The following is a 17947-nucleotide window of genomic DNA, read 5'->3' as shown; positions in this document are numbered from 1 at the left end:
ATTAATAGAAGTGAGCAAGGTCCTCATGTAAAAAGTGATGAGTGATCTTAACCGTCCATCGAGGTTTATCAATGGTTGATAGTTCAAGTGAGAACACCTCTCCGGTAAAAAGTGTGGACATATATCTACACCTTCCATATTGAAAAATCAAATGCTAGGATCTTAGAATTACTAAACTTTCAACTTGAAGTTTGCAAGTTTATAAAATGAACACCACTATTAAAGGTTTTCAATAATTATAAAAATAACTCCGTATTTTTTAATAAAATTATCGACCATTGATGAACACCGATAGGTAGCTGAGACCAGTGATATATATATTTATTCATTTTTGTTTTATTAATTCTTCTCTTTTTCTTGTTTTGGCCAGCAACGCCTAAAGTGGGTGGATCCTACTGGTGCACTTTTTAACCCCACACCCATACACACACATATAATGATCGAATATCATGCACCAAAATAAAATAATTTTGTTTGACAAATTAAACTATATATATTGCTTAAAGCTATGTAGTGTCTTTCTTCTTAAGAAATAAGAATAATGATGGATTTCTTGAACCTCTTTCTGTTCACACTTTTAGGAGCCTCCCGACAGTCGTTGGATTAACATTTTAAATCGCACAAATTAAAGGCATCTCCTTTTATCCTATGATATTATCTATTTTAGTTCCTAGCCACAAAAAGTTTTAGCGGTGTATTTTTATTCTTTTATTTAAGGAATATTTAATTTGGTCTTTGTTTTATTGTTTACTTAAAATGTCATTTTGTAATAATTTATTGTTAGTTGTAGTGGAGTTTTAATAATTTTTAATTATTATATATTCTATATCCATTTGTTAAGTAGCAATTATTCATTTATTTGTCATACATTCTATATTTATTGCATCTTCAAAAAATATATATCTCATTTTATTAATCATTATTCTTTCAAAATTGCTGAATTGTAGATACCTCTAAAGGGTATGACAACTGGTCTGAAAATTTAAGGCTACTCTATATCCAAGGCCAAGATCCTTTGACGTTGGCTAAAGAGGGATGAATCTCCTCCATTCAACCAGATCCATAAATTTAAAAATTCTACAATGTTTGACGTAATATGATATATTCTAAAATAGAGATATACATGTTTAACCATTTATGTAAATTTTTTTAAAAAAAATTACAAATACATATGTCACTTTTTATTTTTGGAATATGAAATTTTTATATACGATATTATGAAATATCTTACATTTTAAAAAAAAGAAGTTTAAAACGTCATCAAATTGTACATTGATATGTAAATTAAAGATGAAGTCCACCGCTACATATCAACAATTGCACTTGTAGTTGTTGCACAATGCATTTTCAAAATTTTATTTTTGAGTACGTACACATAATGGAGAATTACACTTGTAATTTGTTGCACGATATGATCGATACACTTTTAAAACTCTAATTTTGAGTACACAATTAATTACCTACCAACGTTTGCATATACAATTATTACACAATACTTATTTGTAATTCTTAAAAGAAGCATGGTTCTCACCGAAATCTACCTCTAATAATGTACTAACTACTAAATGATGGCATTTGAGACATGTTTAATTTATATATTGATAATAAATATGAGTTTAATTTATAAAAAAAAATTAATTATAATTTGTGTGAGCACCATTTTTAGCCACACTTTAGGCCGGCCAGCAGCTACTAGGTATCTAGATTATGAGTGATCAAAGGTGACCCCATATATTGTATGTCCACAAGCATGCAAATATATATGGAGGGTCTAGTTGAAATGTTTCTTTCAACATTCATCTTTATATATATGTTCTCTACTGAATCACTGAATTTATTCAATCCCTTTTGTTCTTTTGCGCTACAATTCAATCAAACCAAACAATCTACCCAACCTCATCCTCTTACTTTATCTAATTATATAAATGGAACAAAGTGGTGTAGTCACACAATTTCTGCATTTATAATTAATTATTTCAAAGATCAAAGGAGTTTCTTGCTTCATGGACCTTCTTACTTTATATAAATATACATATATTACTATCACACTTTTTAATTTTATTGAAGTAACCAAAACAAAAAGAGCAAAAAATTTGCAATCCAATCCAACCGCCTAAAGCAAATAAGAGGTTACACTCTTAACAAAATGTACTAGGTAACATATTAAAAAACTTTATGCCAGACTTTCTTTCAAGTAAGAGTCAGATTTTATTGGCGTGCTTATTTTTTTTCTAGAGGGATCTAACTCATAACTAGACAGACCAAACTAAAAGTCCGTAACTTTAGCCAAAGCATGAGCTACATAATTTGCTAATCTCGAAATTTGAATAGACACAGAACTTAAAGAACATATAAAACTATCCCTATTTATATTTTTATTTCTATTTCAATTCGTTTTCTCTCAATTCTAAAACATACTCCATATATGTAATGTATAGTATTGAGATAAGTATCCAAGACTAATAAGATAGGGACGTAGAAGAAGCATATATACTTGAATTGAAGTTTGGACTCTATTAAATCACAATTAATTGTTCCTAATTTGTGTTAATCGGTTGGGATTTGAAGTCCCAATAAGAAGATTGGAATGCCATGTAAGAAAAGGGAAGATGGGACCCTTGAAAGTAAACAAGGATAAGTAGTACACGTCAGCTCTACAAATGTGAATGGACGTACATGCGATCATATTAGGGATTCTCACTTCTCATTACAAGATTATTAACTTCAAAAGTATTCAATATAGTTTCATTGCATATCCATCAATATATAACTAAATGTCTAACTCATCATTCTAAAGAAAACAAGACTAATCTTGTTTAGTTGTGTCTAAGAACATCTGAAATCAAGTATAAAATTTCTTTACGTGAGTAAAAAGATGATATAAAAAGGGAGGAAAAATAAAAGATGCAAATGAGAAAAATGCATACGCCTACTAAGACACATGAAAATGACAGATAGTTATCTACCATTTTCCTAACTAATATGTTTAATTTTTCTTGTATTCTTTGTTTTGTTAATGATATGGAAAGAGAGCTGAAGAATAATATCGAAGATGTCCTAATAATAAACCTGATGTACTTTTAGCCGCGCCGATGTTGGCTTGCATGTGTCTGCGTGCCACTAGTACACCGGCGCCTATCTTTGTCATCATAAGATTAAATATATGTTTTTTTTTATATTGTAATGATATTTTTGTTCTATGAGATAATTGAACTTTAGTAGGGCACATTAAATTGTTAAGTATAAAGTGTTTAGAGATAGATTAGGTTGATATAATATAGAAATGGAATGACAAGTATGAAGGGGATGGATAACTAAATCCCCCACGTAATGGTTAACACACCAACACAAAACTAACACTAATCTTATCATATATGCATGGGCTTTACTATCCATTGACATTTGCCAGTGGCTCTAGGATTTGGTGGGCCCCTGAGGTATAGAGAAATGTGTGGGTCAGATTAAAAGTCTTGACATTCTTGGAGATGGATCTCTCATGAAACGTGGGCCTGTGTTTGGCCCCTTTTGATTTTATGAGGGGATGTTGGATGCTTAATTTAAGGACTCTTCCCTAGTCTCAAGGGCCACAATTTTAAGGCACTTTTTGCTTTATTAGGAAATACCAATTATTAGGGGTGTCAATGCAAGCCGGTCTGTTCAAACTGGGGTCCTCAGTCGGCTAGGCCCGTTAGGCTCGTATTTTTGTGGGCCAGTTTTTCTATTGTTAACCATATTATTATTCCCTTTTATTATATTGTTTGTATTTTATGTCCAGTCAATGATATACCTAGTCAATAGTGTGTTAGCTAGGGAATAGGAGAGTTCAGCTCACATAGGACTCTACTATTATCATTCTGAAAACGGTTAATCAATACATCAATTGTTCATCTCTATGGCCCTAATTTGCCCATCGCGGGGCGGATCAGCTCGCGAGTTTCGGCCCACTTTGATACCCCTACCAATTATGTAAACACTCAACCTTCTCTATGGGGCGATGTTTTTGGTTCCGTCGATGTGAAAGTGGTGAAATTAGAGCAGTTAGATCGCTTCAAGTACATTATTCATATCATAGCACTACTCTTTTAATTGAAAATTTTAGGGCTTGAGCGATGAACTGCTGCAAGTCTGCAACCACTCTCCTAAGAACAACCTCAAAAGAAGTTTTATAGAGAGCTTTTTGACTATTATGAAAGAAATAGAAAGTGAAGTGGCGGCATAGAAGAGAGATAATTGATGTTCTTTTGCCAGAACCCTAATATTTGTAGAAAGAAAAAGAAACGTACGATTTGTGCACACACACAAAGCCTAACGAGTAACGAGTGCATACTCTCCACGTACGTGCCAATTCGACGATTGGAGTAATTACCAAAAAGTAATCATTTCAATTATTATATTATTATATTTTAATTTCTACTTTCTTTTTATTTAAACTAAGACTCACAACAAACTCTCCATAAACCAATATGTTGGAATTGCTCGATCTACAAATGTTATCATGCCACATATTGCTATTAATCAATTTAGAAGAAGTCTCCTTTAAATTAACTAATTGCAAACTAATTTTTAACACACTACTCATTATTAATAATTATTATACGGTAGACTAATTAGGTATTTTGTAAAATTTGAGGCTAAGAACCTAAGACATCACATATCATTTTGTCCAAACATAGGATGACTCACCGTACATATCCTAGTCCAAAAGTTAGCATTATAAATTTATAATAAGATAAAGGGTCGGCAAATAAATTTTGTGTTTTATCTTAAATTATTACTTAATTTGATGAATTGACAAGCTTTGTTGATCATTATTACACGTATGGTAGCACTCACATGATGACTTTTCTATAAAGCATCAAAATTGCGAAACTAATTATAACATGTTTTCAACAAAAGGAAAAACAAATGATGTTCCAAGATAATAAGTAACTTTAATATGTTTTGTTTATATGTGTATATATATAATTTTATATCACTTTCTATTTGTTTAAATTAAATCCAATATTTTCAAATTGATGTTTAACAAATTTGTAGGACCACATTATTCAATTTCAATCAACCCTATCCTTATTTGATATGATGTTGCTACGAACGTCATAGTATTTTTTTTTTTTTTTGGAACGTCATAATACAAATAATTAATACAAATTAATGCAATTCGTTAAACGTTAAATAGCAAATAAGTCCAATATATTTATCTTGGACTGAAAAGTTGTGCCTACTTCAATTTGAAGTTTAATTTGCAGCCATTAGTTAGGGTTTGGGTAGGTCACAAGTCCCAATCTATCAGCATACCAACACAAAATATGAATTGAAATGAATATAGTGAAGCTGTACAGTGAATATATATATACAAAAGAAGATGTTATCCACATTTTGGGAGAGAAGAAGGGCCAGCAATTTGCACTTTTCAGTATTGGGACCTAGCCTAAAAAATTCCATTATTCCACGTTTGAATATCTTTATTTTCTTGGATTGTTTCAATTTAAAACCAAAAAAAAAAAAAAAACTTTATAATAGCATTATTAAAATTTTAAATCTAAATCATACACAAATGTATTTTTAGATAATGTAAAATTTGATACAAATAATATATGTACGTAGTAATGTTTAAAATAATTTTTTTTTTAAAGCAAGAAAGCTTTGGGAATAAAGATATATGTTTAGCTAATAAGTTATGTTGGTGAGTAGGATAGTTTATCTTGGTTGGATAGGATTGTTAACGTGGAAGTTGTATCCACATTGCATGCATATATAAACAGCTGATAGTTGCGTCGACAGTGCTACTCATAATTATACAACCAGTGGCCTGGATCTTATCGTCGTCCTACTCATCCTACATTCCTATACGATAAGTGCCTAAAATTTCTTGCTAAATAATTATTTTATTATAAATGTTTTAAGAATACACGTTTTTGTATAAAAGATAGGGTAGTAATAAATATATATTTCAAATCAGATGTAACATGATTAACAACCATTCACACTATTCGTCACACACTACAATCACGACACTCCTATAACACAATGTTTATGTAAATAATAATTTCACTTTTGGTACATGAATCACATTCGACTATTAAAATTTTCTAATTAGGTTGTGAATTCGAAAATTAGTTTATAAATAAATATTGCATTGTAATAGATGCAGATTCATAAAATAACAATTGCAGATATTCATGGCAGGCTTTTTTGAATACCTTTTGGGCCCATAAGGGAAACCACCAATAAATCCAATTCAGCAGTTGCAAGTTATAGTGACAAGTTTGTCGTAGGACGATAGCGTGGGGTTTTCGGCCTTTCCAATGCTATCTCCCATTTTTATCACCACACAATGTCTCCAAGGATCCCTGTGCCGGCTGTGGATAATATAACGTCGTACTCATTCTTACGTACTCGTCGAATAAAGGTTGCTTTTATCCAAATCTTTCAAAATCATCCATTTGTGGATCAACATTCCAGCTTGGAAAATACTCTGCTTTTTCTCTAAACATGGATAAGAATTTGCTATCCACAATATATTCTGCAAGAATAAGCAAATTAAAATGCCATCATATATGCCTTTCACATTTATCATTCAAGACAAGAAACAAAGTGACACATCACAGGACTCTGTGCATTTGAGTTAGGTTATGACTCTGTAATTCTAGTCTCTTGAGTTTCCTACTTTGTATATATTCTTGTAATCTGTAACTTTGTGATCATACTTACGCTCCTGAAAGCTCTATCAATTCTTCTAAACGAACCGTCTTGAAGGTAGGTTGCCATTACATCCTCGGTCGCTACCACCGTGAATTCCCTATCCACCGTTCATCACTTTATTAGTATTAAGTTTACCCACAAAAATTTCTTGTTTTGGAGAACCCAAGTGGTGCTATTCTTGCGTGGACATAACCTTATGTAATTAATCAATTCATTCAGTTCTCATCATCAAGGCATGCACAAAATCAAGCTAGTTAAATGGTTACCAATATATCTCGATAAGAAAATCAAGCTAGTTGGGGTAACCCCAGCCCAGGTGGTAAGAGTAGTCCATCTATAGCCGAAATGTCGTAGGTTCGAACCTCAAACTCCTGGGTTTGAACCGGTCAGCTATGGTGAAAACAACCTCGGTTAAAACAAGAAAATCAAGCTAGTTAAATGGTGAAAACATATCTACCAAGACTCTATGACAACAGCGGGTGAGAGTCCTCAAGATTGGAATGCAATCCTTTAAGAAAATCAATCTAAGCAAGTGCAATCAGTAATGACAGGCGATCCAATATGTTCCATAATCGCCTCAGAGTTCATGCACTCAGAACACTGTTATATGATGAAAAGAGCTTTCTACCAAGTGGAAAAGGATTTGGACCCACATTTAAGAGAAGCCTTACTTTTTTATGGTCTTGGGCCACTCCATGATGCAAATACTATCTCCTTCACTGCCATGATCACAGTCACTCCCGGCTTAGGAAGGATATCATGGATAGGCAAATATACAGGAAATATATCCACTTGAATCTTTCCTGTAATTTCTATTTTTAGCATGATATAAAATATCCTGATGCGGGGAAATGATGGAGGAAAACAAATACCTTCACAAAGTAAGGAACAAAAGAAATTTACTAGGTTTTTTTCTTGGCCTAATTATGATGAACAATAATCCTAGAGATTACTGCAAGGAATAAGGACCAACTTAAAGCATTTTTTTAATAACTAAGGGTGTATAAGTGTTGACAACTACAGCACAAGAATAGAGTTTGGTGCTTTTGAATCCAAGTTTTTGGAAACACACACTTGGATCAAAGGCATACCACAAGCATGTATAAGATAGAAATCATAGAAGTGAACATTTAAGGAGGAAAAAACAAAAATTGCTCTGAGGTTCATGGAACCTTTTTTTGGTTTTGCACAAGCTGACCTGCTTCATGACAATATAGAATGTCTTTTTTCAAGTTGATTGAACATTGTGTTAATCTATGCAATCACCTATTCACCTTGACATAAAATACATGTATTATGTGAGTCCAATCCAATAATCAAAGCTCCCTGCAGGCCTGCACAATGGAATATTAATTTATCATTAAATCACAGGTAACCCAAAAAAGTATTAGGGGAGTAGGGGCAGAAAACAAAAGAAAATATCAGAAGCAATAGTAGTCTTCCCTACTTGTTGGGAGGAGGCAAGGCTGCAAATAAAGGAAACAAGCAAAATGGTTTGAAAGACTAGATTCTTATACGCAAGGTTGGCAACTACATATTATCCGACTTTTGAGATGATAAAATCTTTTCTAAAGTACTTCAAAGGCCCAAATGAAGTATGCATAGGAAGTTGGTGTACATTGCAATGAAAGGTGACTACATTTTGAGGCAGCAAAAATAAGCAGGATATATCTTTACTTGAACACTTAAATCTGCCTTGCTCATGCAGAAACTATGGTCCATCATAGAACACGCAGGAAAAAAAAAGAACATGAGATAATACAAGAAGGGAGAGAATGCATCCACACAAGAAATAATGAGAAAAGTGTAATGGTAGAAGAAAAAGAAAAGTATCAGGCATCAGAGAGAAGCTGAAAGACATGCATGATCTCCCAAATAGTCAGAATAACAAATTTATAAAAATTAGTATGCTCCGTGAGCTGAAAATATGCGCTAGTCCTTATGTCACATCAGATGCTGCCATCATGGACACACACACACACACACACAAACGGTGAGGAAAAAGAAACAAAAGGAGATCCACTCTTTTCTATTTCTTCTCCTCCTTTCTCCTAGGATATTAAGGTGTCCTTTTCAACTGAAAGAAAGTTAAGCAAGAAAGAGTTAACAAATATTCCACTTTTTTTGGAAGTTATAAACAATACAATTACATAGACTAGGTTATATGATGACGTCCTCAATTGCAACAAACAAATAGAAAATGAAATTTACAAAAACAATTCCTCAGCAAGCTTAAACTAAAGGTATAAAGAAACTAGAGATCTATGCACAACAAATTCAGTCCCAAACAGCAGAAAAGGCTAGTAAATACTACACCGGTAAAGCATCAAGTGGACATATGCTTGTTCAATTTTCTGAATTGAATCAGATCAATTAACTGGTTTACATTCATTTGTATATATCTTGAACTTCATCATATTCAAAACTATACTGAGCATTTGATAGACTTAAAAAATGTGCAAAGAACTGAGTTATAAAACACCCATTGTGCGCTTCCTTGTTCAGTATAAAAAGTTGTAAACAGCTACTCAACCATGATGATCCTTGTTTCCCAGAACTAATTGTTGAAGGTAATAAGAAGAGCAGTGGCGGATCCACCATGGGGGCAGCTGCCCCCACTCATCTTCATTCTTCTACCTTAGTTCATGACTTCCTCCTGGGCTCCTCTGCTACTACGCACTGCTGCAGCCACGACCCACAGCTCATCTTCTCTGCTCATCCCAAATTCTCAGCAACTTAGACATCTCAGATTCTCAGGGACCACCGTCCGACCGTCGTCCAGTCATCTGGCACTCCAGGTCTCTGGCAAGTCAGCAACAACTTGCAAATGCTCAGGTTCGAACCAATTTTCAACCTTATTCTCTTAATTAGTTAACACTAAATCCATAAATTCCCTAAATCTTCAATCCTCAACATTTTTTTATGTATTCTCTGTATATTGTTCATATATGTGAATATGTAATGTATATTTCCCCAATTTTTATCAATTTTTGTATAATCTTTGTATATTTACTATATATTCTCAAATTTGGTCCATGTATGTTGTACTGCTGTTAATATACTGCATATGGTACTCCCAATTAGAATACTAATTAAATTAAATACTCCATATATTTAATGTTGATTTCACTATTCCAATAGCCTAAATTCCAGTATTCTAGTAGCCTAAATTGCCTAATTTACAGATTGTTGTTTCTCTATTTGTTCATGAGCATTTTTTACTCTTTTAAAGCCCATTTTCTGGTTTCTTTTCAATAGCTTTTGATGATTATGGTTTTGTGATCAATGATCATGTGATTGGATGTATTGTGTGAACAAGGAAACTAGAAAGGAAAAACAAAATATTCTGTATAATATTTACTGCATCAAATGAAAACCTTTGTTATGGACATTTTCAAATCATTTGAACTTCGCCCCCACTCAGCTATTTTTCTGGATCTGCCCCTGAAGAAGAGTGTAAAGCTCAGAGAATGAATGATCAAAGTTCATGGAGTAATAATCGTAATATTGAGTACATAGAGCAATATATACTACAAAGAATACACAATTGTAGGGAACTATTCTACAGAGAATGAAGGACAACTATAAATACAAAATTCAAAATAGAGAGAGTGTAGGAACGCATGCAGTAGACTTATTGTTATGATTAGCAGCCTTGACCTCCACTAAAGAATAAATAAATAAGAGTATAAGACTAGCAAAGCACTAAAAGTGTTCTACAAAATGTATAATAGTTGAACTCTAATCTGATTCACATTCAGAATCCATGCATAACTTGAAGTATAAGTTAGATAAGGAAAGACACTAAGACATTATGACTCAGAATAGGCATTTGGTCATGCTCAATTTGGGTATTAAACAAAGGGGAAGCTTTGCAAAGTATTGGCTGGATTAGTTTCTTCACCCTTCTCTTTCCTTTGTCACATAAAATCACTTATATGTATTTATTTACTTTCACATTTAATCACACAAGTTTAAAGTACTCCCTTATAAAGTACCCTCTATAAGCCTAGTTACAAATTTGCTGACAGAGATAAACCTCCTTTATTAAGACACTCTGCAGATGTTTATTATTCTGCTTATGGAAAAAATTACTCCATAATTATTAGCTTTAAAAGCTGAGCCACGTCCAACACAGATAAGCTGCAGCATATCATCAATAAATATATGTATTCTGAAAAAGCCCATTAGCCAAATCACACTCCACTAGTTGCCCATGATGTATTTGTGTTGAAGTGACTGTTATTAACCTGAAACTTGAATGCACTTCATTTCCATATTAATACACTTAACACATTATTACTATTATTTTTTTGGTACCATAAACTGCCAGTAACCGATAGCAATAGGCTCTTACTACTTTGAAGTTGAGCTATTGTTGGACTCAATTTGGGAAAGCTCTCCTAATGCTTATTGCAAGTTTGCAACATTTACAAAACTCAATCCAAAATCTTACTTAAATGAACAGACATCTCCTTCCATCCACTCAAATCACAGGTAGTTGGTCTAACCAAAAAGACATTACTCAGTTTATGTAAAGGCATTTCTCACTGAATGGCGCGATGATGAAGTACAGTACTCATTCTTGTTCTATATTTCTATGACAATGAATTAAACTCATCTCCAACTTATCACACAATCACATTGCTTAAAACTTAATGCCACAAAAGTACAGCCAAAAAAAAAAAAGGAAACAAAATCAAGAACAACGCGAGAATGCAATATCTCTCCAATGTAAGCCAGTAAGGACGTGCGGATTGAATTAGTTATTAACACAATCTATTGAACTGAATCAAAGCTCAAACAAATTACAGAAAGAAGAAAACTAAGTAGTATCAGAAGATAGCTACAAGAATATATGCATAAGCAAGAATATATCTACAGAATTGAGGGATAATCAATTACAGGTTTTTTAGGTGGGTGCATCGTACCTTAGAGATGGCCGGGAATGTTGCGTTCTCGCCTGAGACAGCTATTGGGACGGTGGCTGAACTATACTCACGAGGCCCGTTTGGTTGAGGATGGCCCAAAGTACGAAGAAAACTACTGGGCCGAGGTTCATGATACTCAGGACGTTTGGTTAACAATTATTATACCAAAAATTGTATTGTAAATTCTATTTCAAATATTATTTATTTACAATTAACGCATTTTACAAACACGTAACATAATAATTACATGTATATAACTTGATAATTACGAATACATAAATTGTTAATGGCAAGTATACATAATATGTCTCCAATTAACATATTATATACTTGCAATTAACAATTATTATAATTATTAAAGTTATGTGTCTGTAATAATTAAAGTAAAATTTTGTATGAGACCATCTCGCGGGTCTTAATTCGTGAGACGAATCATATTTTTTATTAATGAGATAGAAAATGGATCAATTAATTAAAAATTTAACTCATTAATCAAATATTCAGCCCGTCCCACGTGCTAGTGAAAAATTACTTCCGTCAAATTTTAACGTAAGTCATTTTCTCCTAAAATAGCCATATTTTTCCAATCAAAGGAAGAATTAATTTTTCCGACACATACAAACACGGGAAACACAAAAAATGTTTTGCAGAAATCATTTTTCGGGTTTCCAAACACACTCTAAAATAATTATTATATGGTGGACTCCTACCCAAAACGGCGCCGTACTAATCCTAAAAGAAGCGCCCAACCGGTGTCGTTTTGCACAAAGATTGAAGGTAATTACAGTTCAGGGGAAGAACCGAAGAACTGGAGGAGAAATGGAGATGGAGGGCTGACTGGCGATTCAGTGTACAGTGACTAAAGAAGAATGAGTGGAGAAGATACTCCAAAGCTCTACATGGACAAACCTAAGAAGAGTAACGACACTCGCAGCATATTAATTTTTCTATTTTTATTTTCCAAATATTGTTAGCCGCAATGACGATTGATCTGTTATTACTACTCTGTATTTTACAGCGCTGCTGAAACAGCAGGCATCCTCGTCGTCTTCGATGGCGGCGCCGTTGACGTCAACGGGGAGTAGGCCTACACCGCCGACATACCGACCACCAAAGGAATCCTTCGCTCGGCGGTACAAGTTCCTCTGGCCGATGCTCTTGACAGTCAATTTCTCCTTGGGAGGTTCGTCGTCCTCTACCTAATTTTATGCTCCGTATCATTTACTATTATATGATGATAACATGTGGTCGTGTATGGATGTGTTCATGCGATATTAGCAGATTCATAGTAAATTTAGATGTGCTTCGCTTGTAATCACACAGCTTTTGTTATTGATGAGATTTGAGTTGAATGGAATCAGTTTTGATTTGAATGTAATAATCTATTTTCCAGGCTACTAAAGATTAGGGATTTTTCTTTCAATATTCAAGTTGAATTCACTAGTTCTAAAGAGATCTAAGACTTGCATGTTATGTGGTTTTGCTGCTCATAATGAATTGCATATAATTTAGGAAATAAAATAGCATTGTTCACTACAGGCTCCTAATAGTTACTGTGGCTAATTGTCTCATGTTCAATACTTTAATTACCCTGTCAGCCTTCCTCTGCCACCAACAAAAAAAATGGAACTGAAAAGAGTTCATGGTTTCTGACTTATTTTCCCTTCTTGACAAAAATTTGATGGTCATCTGCTAACTTTGTGGAGTGATGATGAAATTGAATCTTGGGTGAAAAAGAAATGCATATCTTTTCAGAGATGCTGAAGACATTTGGCTGTAGTAGTAGTGTTGTACTGATCAGGTGGAGAAAAATTATTTACCTGATCTTTCTCTTGTTATGTAAGGGTTGCAAGACAATAGTTATAGGTGGACCGTCACAATTTACATACTAAATGTTCACAATTCAAATTGTGAACATTCAGTATGTAAATTGTAAACATTTAGTTGTGAACATTTGGTATATAAATTGTGAACATTCAATATGTAAATTGTGTATTTTGGACCCGGGTATACCTTGCAAGGTGGTCATAGGTCCACAGAATAATTTGCCGTTGCAAGAGGTATGGATCAGGCATATGAATTTCATTCCATAAAGAGCTAAATTTGACTATGGATGTAATTATTTAAAGCCTTCCTGGCACCATCACTGTGCTTAGCTAGAACTTTTTATGTTTCTTACTAAAATCTCTTTGTTTAGAAAACATTAGGATACTAGTAACTCTTCATCCAATAGGGTAATTATAGATGAATTTCTCTTGTTCATTCTAGAAATTACTATATTCTAAAAGAAACATCCATTGGCTTCCCTGATTCTGGTGTTGTACCACAAGAGTGAAAGCTTGTATGGAAACACTATACCGTTGTTCCCATTCTCAACTTAGAGTATACTTTTAAAATTAATTATACACTTTTCTAAGTTTTATTAACCTATTGTTCTTCCCCAACAAACGTCCGCGCTTCTAGTCTGGCAATATAAGATGACTGCAACCAAATGAAAAGAAGGCATATGGGCATACCACTTGGGAAAATTGGCCTGGAGTTTTCTTCTTCTTTTGGTGGGAAATCCACAAGGTTCAGTTTGCTATTTCTTCTTAAGGATGTAATTAAATAAAATACTTGAAACTCCAGTGTGAGGGTAAAGCTGTAAATACTGTAAAAGAAAACAAGAAATGTAATAGATTACAAATCTAATGCTCTTTCTGGTGGTTTTCTTCTTGTCAAATGCAGTTATGCCGACTTCTGAACTTGGTTATTTGTGCAACCAATATTTTGGGGAAGAGTAATTTTTGGGAAAAGATGTGCATGGTTCATGAATTAATAGAAGAAAAGACAAATGGTTGTCGGCTCAAGTGAGCAAGGCAAGGCCTATTAATCTTAAGGTTAAGAGTTCAGTCTCCTCCAAATCGGATGTCTTGAAATAAAAGTAATTTCAGTGACATAACAAAAGTTGTTTTCTGTCAAGCACCTTGTGCTCAGATGGCACCTCTGTGGCTCTCCTTGAGGAAAGGTCACAAGATTGAACCTTGGTGGTAAGGTATTGATTTTTGGGCTGCAACATATAGAGAAAGTATAGAACAGATACTACCTTGTAATAGAGTCAATAGTACTAAGAAAAAGTTGTTTTCTTTTTAAACATTAATCTTTTGACTAATGTGTAGTAAACTATTCTCGTGGACTACTATTTCTTTTGTCTAGGACTTGCTTGTCATCTCACTAACTCTGGATCGTTGAGTCTCCTAATTTGATATGGCCGATTGCACATCCACAAACTTGGTCAAACTGAATCGTTATGACTTGTAATGTCAATAATAAACCCTTTTACATATGTGACCGTTACATGTACTACTGGTGTTGGTATCTGCTTTATGGCTGCTTGATTTTGTGTGTAGCTTACATCTTGTTGATGCCAAAAAAGGAAGACGATGTCACGGGGAAAGTAGAATCATCACAGGTTCCTAGCGAGTCTGCTGTGGCTGCCAATGCATGCACATCCCCAGCTGCTGAAAATAAGTAATTCCGTTAGTGCAGCCTGTGGTAGAATGGATATGGGAGACTGGAAATTATGAGCTATTCATATTGTAATGTTTATTGGAGAAGAGAAAGTTGAAGGCAAGAGATCCTGAAGAGAAAAGATGCATTGATGAGGATAAGAATTAAGAACCATACAGGGAGGGAGTATTACTTACGCTTGGATTGAAATTGATTAAATTTTATTGAGTTCAAAATCTACAGGGTTGAATTTCATTTTCTTGTTTTAAATCAAATCTTTTTTGGGTATGGTATTTAATACAAAAGTTGAACAATTTCATGCAAATACTATAGCATTATCATGTGTTGGGCTTAGCTAAATCATAACAAAAGATTTGATGATAATTGTGAGCCGGCCTACAGATACTATTCACGAAATATTCTCTAGGATTCTAAGATTTGGCTGATTAATAAATAATTGAACAATTTGTCCTAATGATTACACAGTAGGATAAACTACAAGGATTGCACTTTCATAAACAAATGGTTTATTTCTTATTAGGCATGCAATTTGAACCTAATGCAAAATGGGTCATCTTGACAAGTATGTACATGATAATATTTTGGTCAAAGATATCCATTCAAAGTTTGTACATAAATTAATCAATATTTTTTTTTTCCATTTGCTTTATATACACGAGCACACATGATGTCTTGCTCAAATGCAATGAATATACAAAGTTTGTTTAGTAGTTGGGTCAGACAACTCAAAGTCCAATCTTATACCCAAAAAAAAAAAAAAAAAAATTCTCAATGTTTATAAATCTATTATTACAAAACAATATGCAATAAGGAATTAATTGAGACAGTAGCTAAAATTAAAGTATCAATCTTTTGACTTTATGTTTTTAAATAAATCTTAAGTGTTATTAAATAAATAAAACTTTAATTAATACTTTTTTTTTCATGGGTTTGGGCGTGTTGTAATTAAAACCCAGAGCCGCGTTGATGATTGGACTTTTGTTGCATTTCATTCATCATAGCCACATGACAGCATTTCATAAAATAAAATAAATATATGAAAGGAACAGAATGGATGAACTAGAATCAAGTAGGTCTGTGCCTACACTCATGGTTGCAGTAGGCGCTAGGCCTTAGTCGGGCGGTAGACTAGCGCCTAGCGCATAAGCGGTCTAGGCGGTACCTAGGCGGCGACCTATAAAAATAAAAAATTAATTCATGTGTGTGCATGTATGTCATATATTATATTATATTATATATATATATATATATATATATATATATATATATATATACATATTATATATCTCTTACTTCTCTTACTTATATAAATAAATATATTTAAATATATATAAATGTAATAATAAAATTAACAAGGCCGACTTGCTCGAGTTAACTCGGCTAACTCTGCCGAGTTGGGCGAGTTAACTCGGAAAAATTCGGCCCAGTCGGCCGCCAACTCAGCCTAATTAATCGGTCGAGTTAGGCGCTAGGCAGCCTCCTAGGCGGACGCCTAGGGAGCAATTCGCCTCGGTCTAGGAGCGCCTAGCGCCTAGGCGGGGATTTTTGCAACAGTGCCTACACTCTATGAGATGGAAATCGTTTATTTATATTTTGTTTATTTTCACTAATGTGATGTGTTCGTGGATATATCTCAACGATGTTTATTCCGTGTATACTTTCAGATAATAATTACGTAGTATCGCTAAAAAAAAAAAAATCTCACTAAAAATATAATACAAAGTTTAGTTGTACAACTGTATTGTTAGATTTGGCATTAGAAATTTGACATAAAATAACATGCAAATGGTGATTTTGATTTGGGATTGGGTTAAAGTGTATTAGAATTATCATAAATGAATGAATTTTGTACATTTGTACAATATAATCTAAATAGTAATAATTGAATGAGAAATTAGAATTTTTAAAAAGTTTTTGTCTAGGGTTGAATATATATGTGGATTTTCAAAAAAAAAAAAAAAAAAAANAGAACCATACAGGGAGGGAGTATTACTTACGCTTGGATTGAAATTGATTAAATTTTATTGAGTTCAAAATCTACAGGGTTGAATTTCATTTTCTTGTTTTAAATCAAATCTTTTTTGGGTATGGTATTTAATACAAAAGTTGAACAATTTCATGCAAATACTATAGCATTATCATGTGTTGGGCTTAGCTAAATCATAACAAAAGATTTGATGATAATTGTGAGCCGGCCTACAGATACTATTCACGAAATATTCTCTAGGATTCTAAGATTTGGCTGATTAATAAATAATTGAACAATTTGTCCTAATGATTACACAGTAGGATAAACTACAAGGATTGCACTTTCATAAACAAATGGTTTATTTCTTATTAGGCATGCAATTTGAACCTAATGCAAAATGGGTCATCTTGACAAGTATGTACATGATAATATTTTGGTCAAAGATATCCATTCAAAGTTTGTACATAAATTAATCAATATTTTTTTTTTCCATTTGCTTTATATACACGAGCACACATGATGTCTTGCTCAAATGCAATGAATATACAAAGTTTGTTTAGTAGTTGGGTCAGACAACTCAAAGTCCAATCTTATACCCAAAAAAAAAAAAAAAAAAATCTCTCAATGTTTATAAATCTATTATTACAAAACAATATGCAATAAGGAATTAATTGAGACAGTAGCTAAAATTAAAGTATCAATCTTTTGACTTTATGTTTTTAAATAAATCTTAAGTGTTATTAAATAAATAAAACTTTAATTAATACTTTTTTTTTCATGGGTTTGGGCGTGTTGTAATTAAAACCCAGAGCCGCGTTGATGATTGGACTTTTGT

The 17947-nt window shown here is 33.2% G+C and overlaps 1 protein-coding gene and 1 long non-coding RNA gene across 8 annotated transcripts; one reads left to right on the top strand and one right to left on the bottom strand.

Moving 5' to 3' along the window:
* Positions 1-5929: 5929 nt before the first annotated feature.
* LOC116022747 lies at positions 5930-11682 on the bottom strand. Of its 6 annotated transcripts, none has more exons than XR_004099284.1 (4): positions 11634-11682; positions 7977-10146; positions 6712-7505; positions 5930-6523 (listed from the first exon to the last, which is right to left on the bottom strand). It is a non-coding gene; the product is annotated as an uncharacterized LOC116022747 (long non-coding RNA). The 6 variants fall into 6 exon arrangements; XR_004099283.1 differs by having other exon boundaries at positions 6712-6799; positions 6969-10146; positions 11634-11681; XR_004099285.1 differs by having other exon boundaries at positions 6712-7092; positions 7374-10146; positions 11634-11681.
* A 723-nt stretch (positions 11683-12405) lies between these two features.
* Positions 12406-15447, top strand: LOC116022048. 2 transcript variants are annotated; one of them, XM_031262594.1, is made up of 3 exons: positions 12406-12551; positions 12652-12816; positions 15023-15447. In XM_031262594.1, the coding sequence occupies exons 1-3, from the start codon at positions 12503-12505 to the stop codon at positions 15145-15147; spliced, it is 339 nt and encodes a 112-aa protein (XP_031118454.1). In that variant the 5' UTR covers positions 12406-12502; the 3' UTR covers positions 15148-15447. The 2 variants fall into 2 exon arrangements, with proteins under 2 accessions (XP_031118454.1, XP_031118455.1); XM_031262595.1 differs by lacking the exon at positions 15023-15447 and adding an exon at positions 14361-14579.
* Positions 15448-17947: the final 2500 nt, after the last annotated feature.

The sequence above is a fragment of the Ipomoea triloba genome, chromosome 6 (assembly GCF_003576645.1).
Source record: "Ipomoea triloba cultivar NCNSP0323 chromosome 6, ASM357664v1".
Taxonomy (NCBI): Eukaryota; Viridiplantae; Streptophyta; class Magnoliopsida; order Solanales; family Convolvulaceae; genus Ipomoea; species Ipomoea triloba.
The sequence above is the reverse complement of the archived record's forward strand: the minus strand, read 5'-3'. Positions and strand labels throughout refer to the sequence as shown.

What these genes read in the sequence shown, in the direction of transcription:
- LOC116022048 (XM_031262594.1), top strand. Translation starts at nt 12,503, where the DNA reads ATGAGTGGAGAAGATACTCCAAAGCTCTACATGGACAAACCTAAGAAG. An exon ending in CATGGACAAACCTAAGAAGA is followed by an intron (nt 12,552 to 12,651) that starts GTAACGACACTC and finishes TGTATTTTACAG; the next exon opens with CGCTGCTGAAACAGCAGGCA. An exon ending in AGTCAATTTCTCCTTGGGAG is followed by an intron (nt 12,817 to 15,022) that starts GTTCGTCGTCCT and finishes TTTTGTGTGTAG; the next exon opens with CTTACATCTTGTTGATGCCA.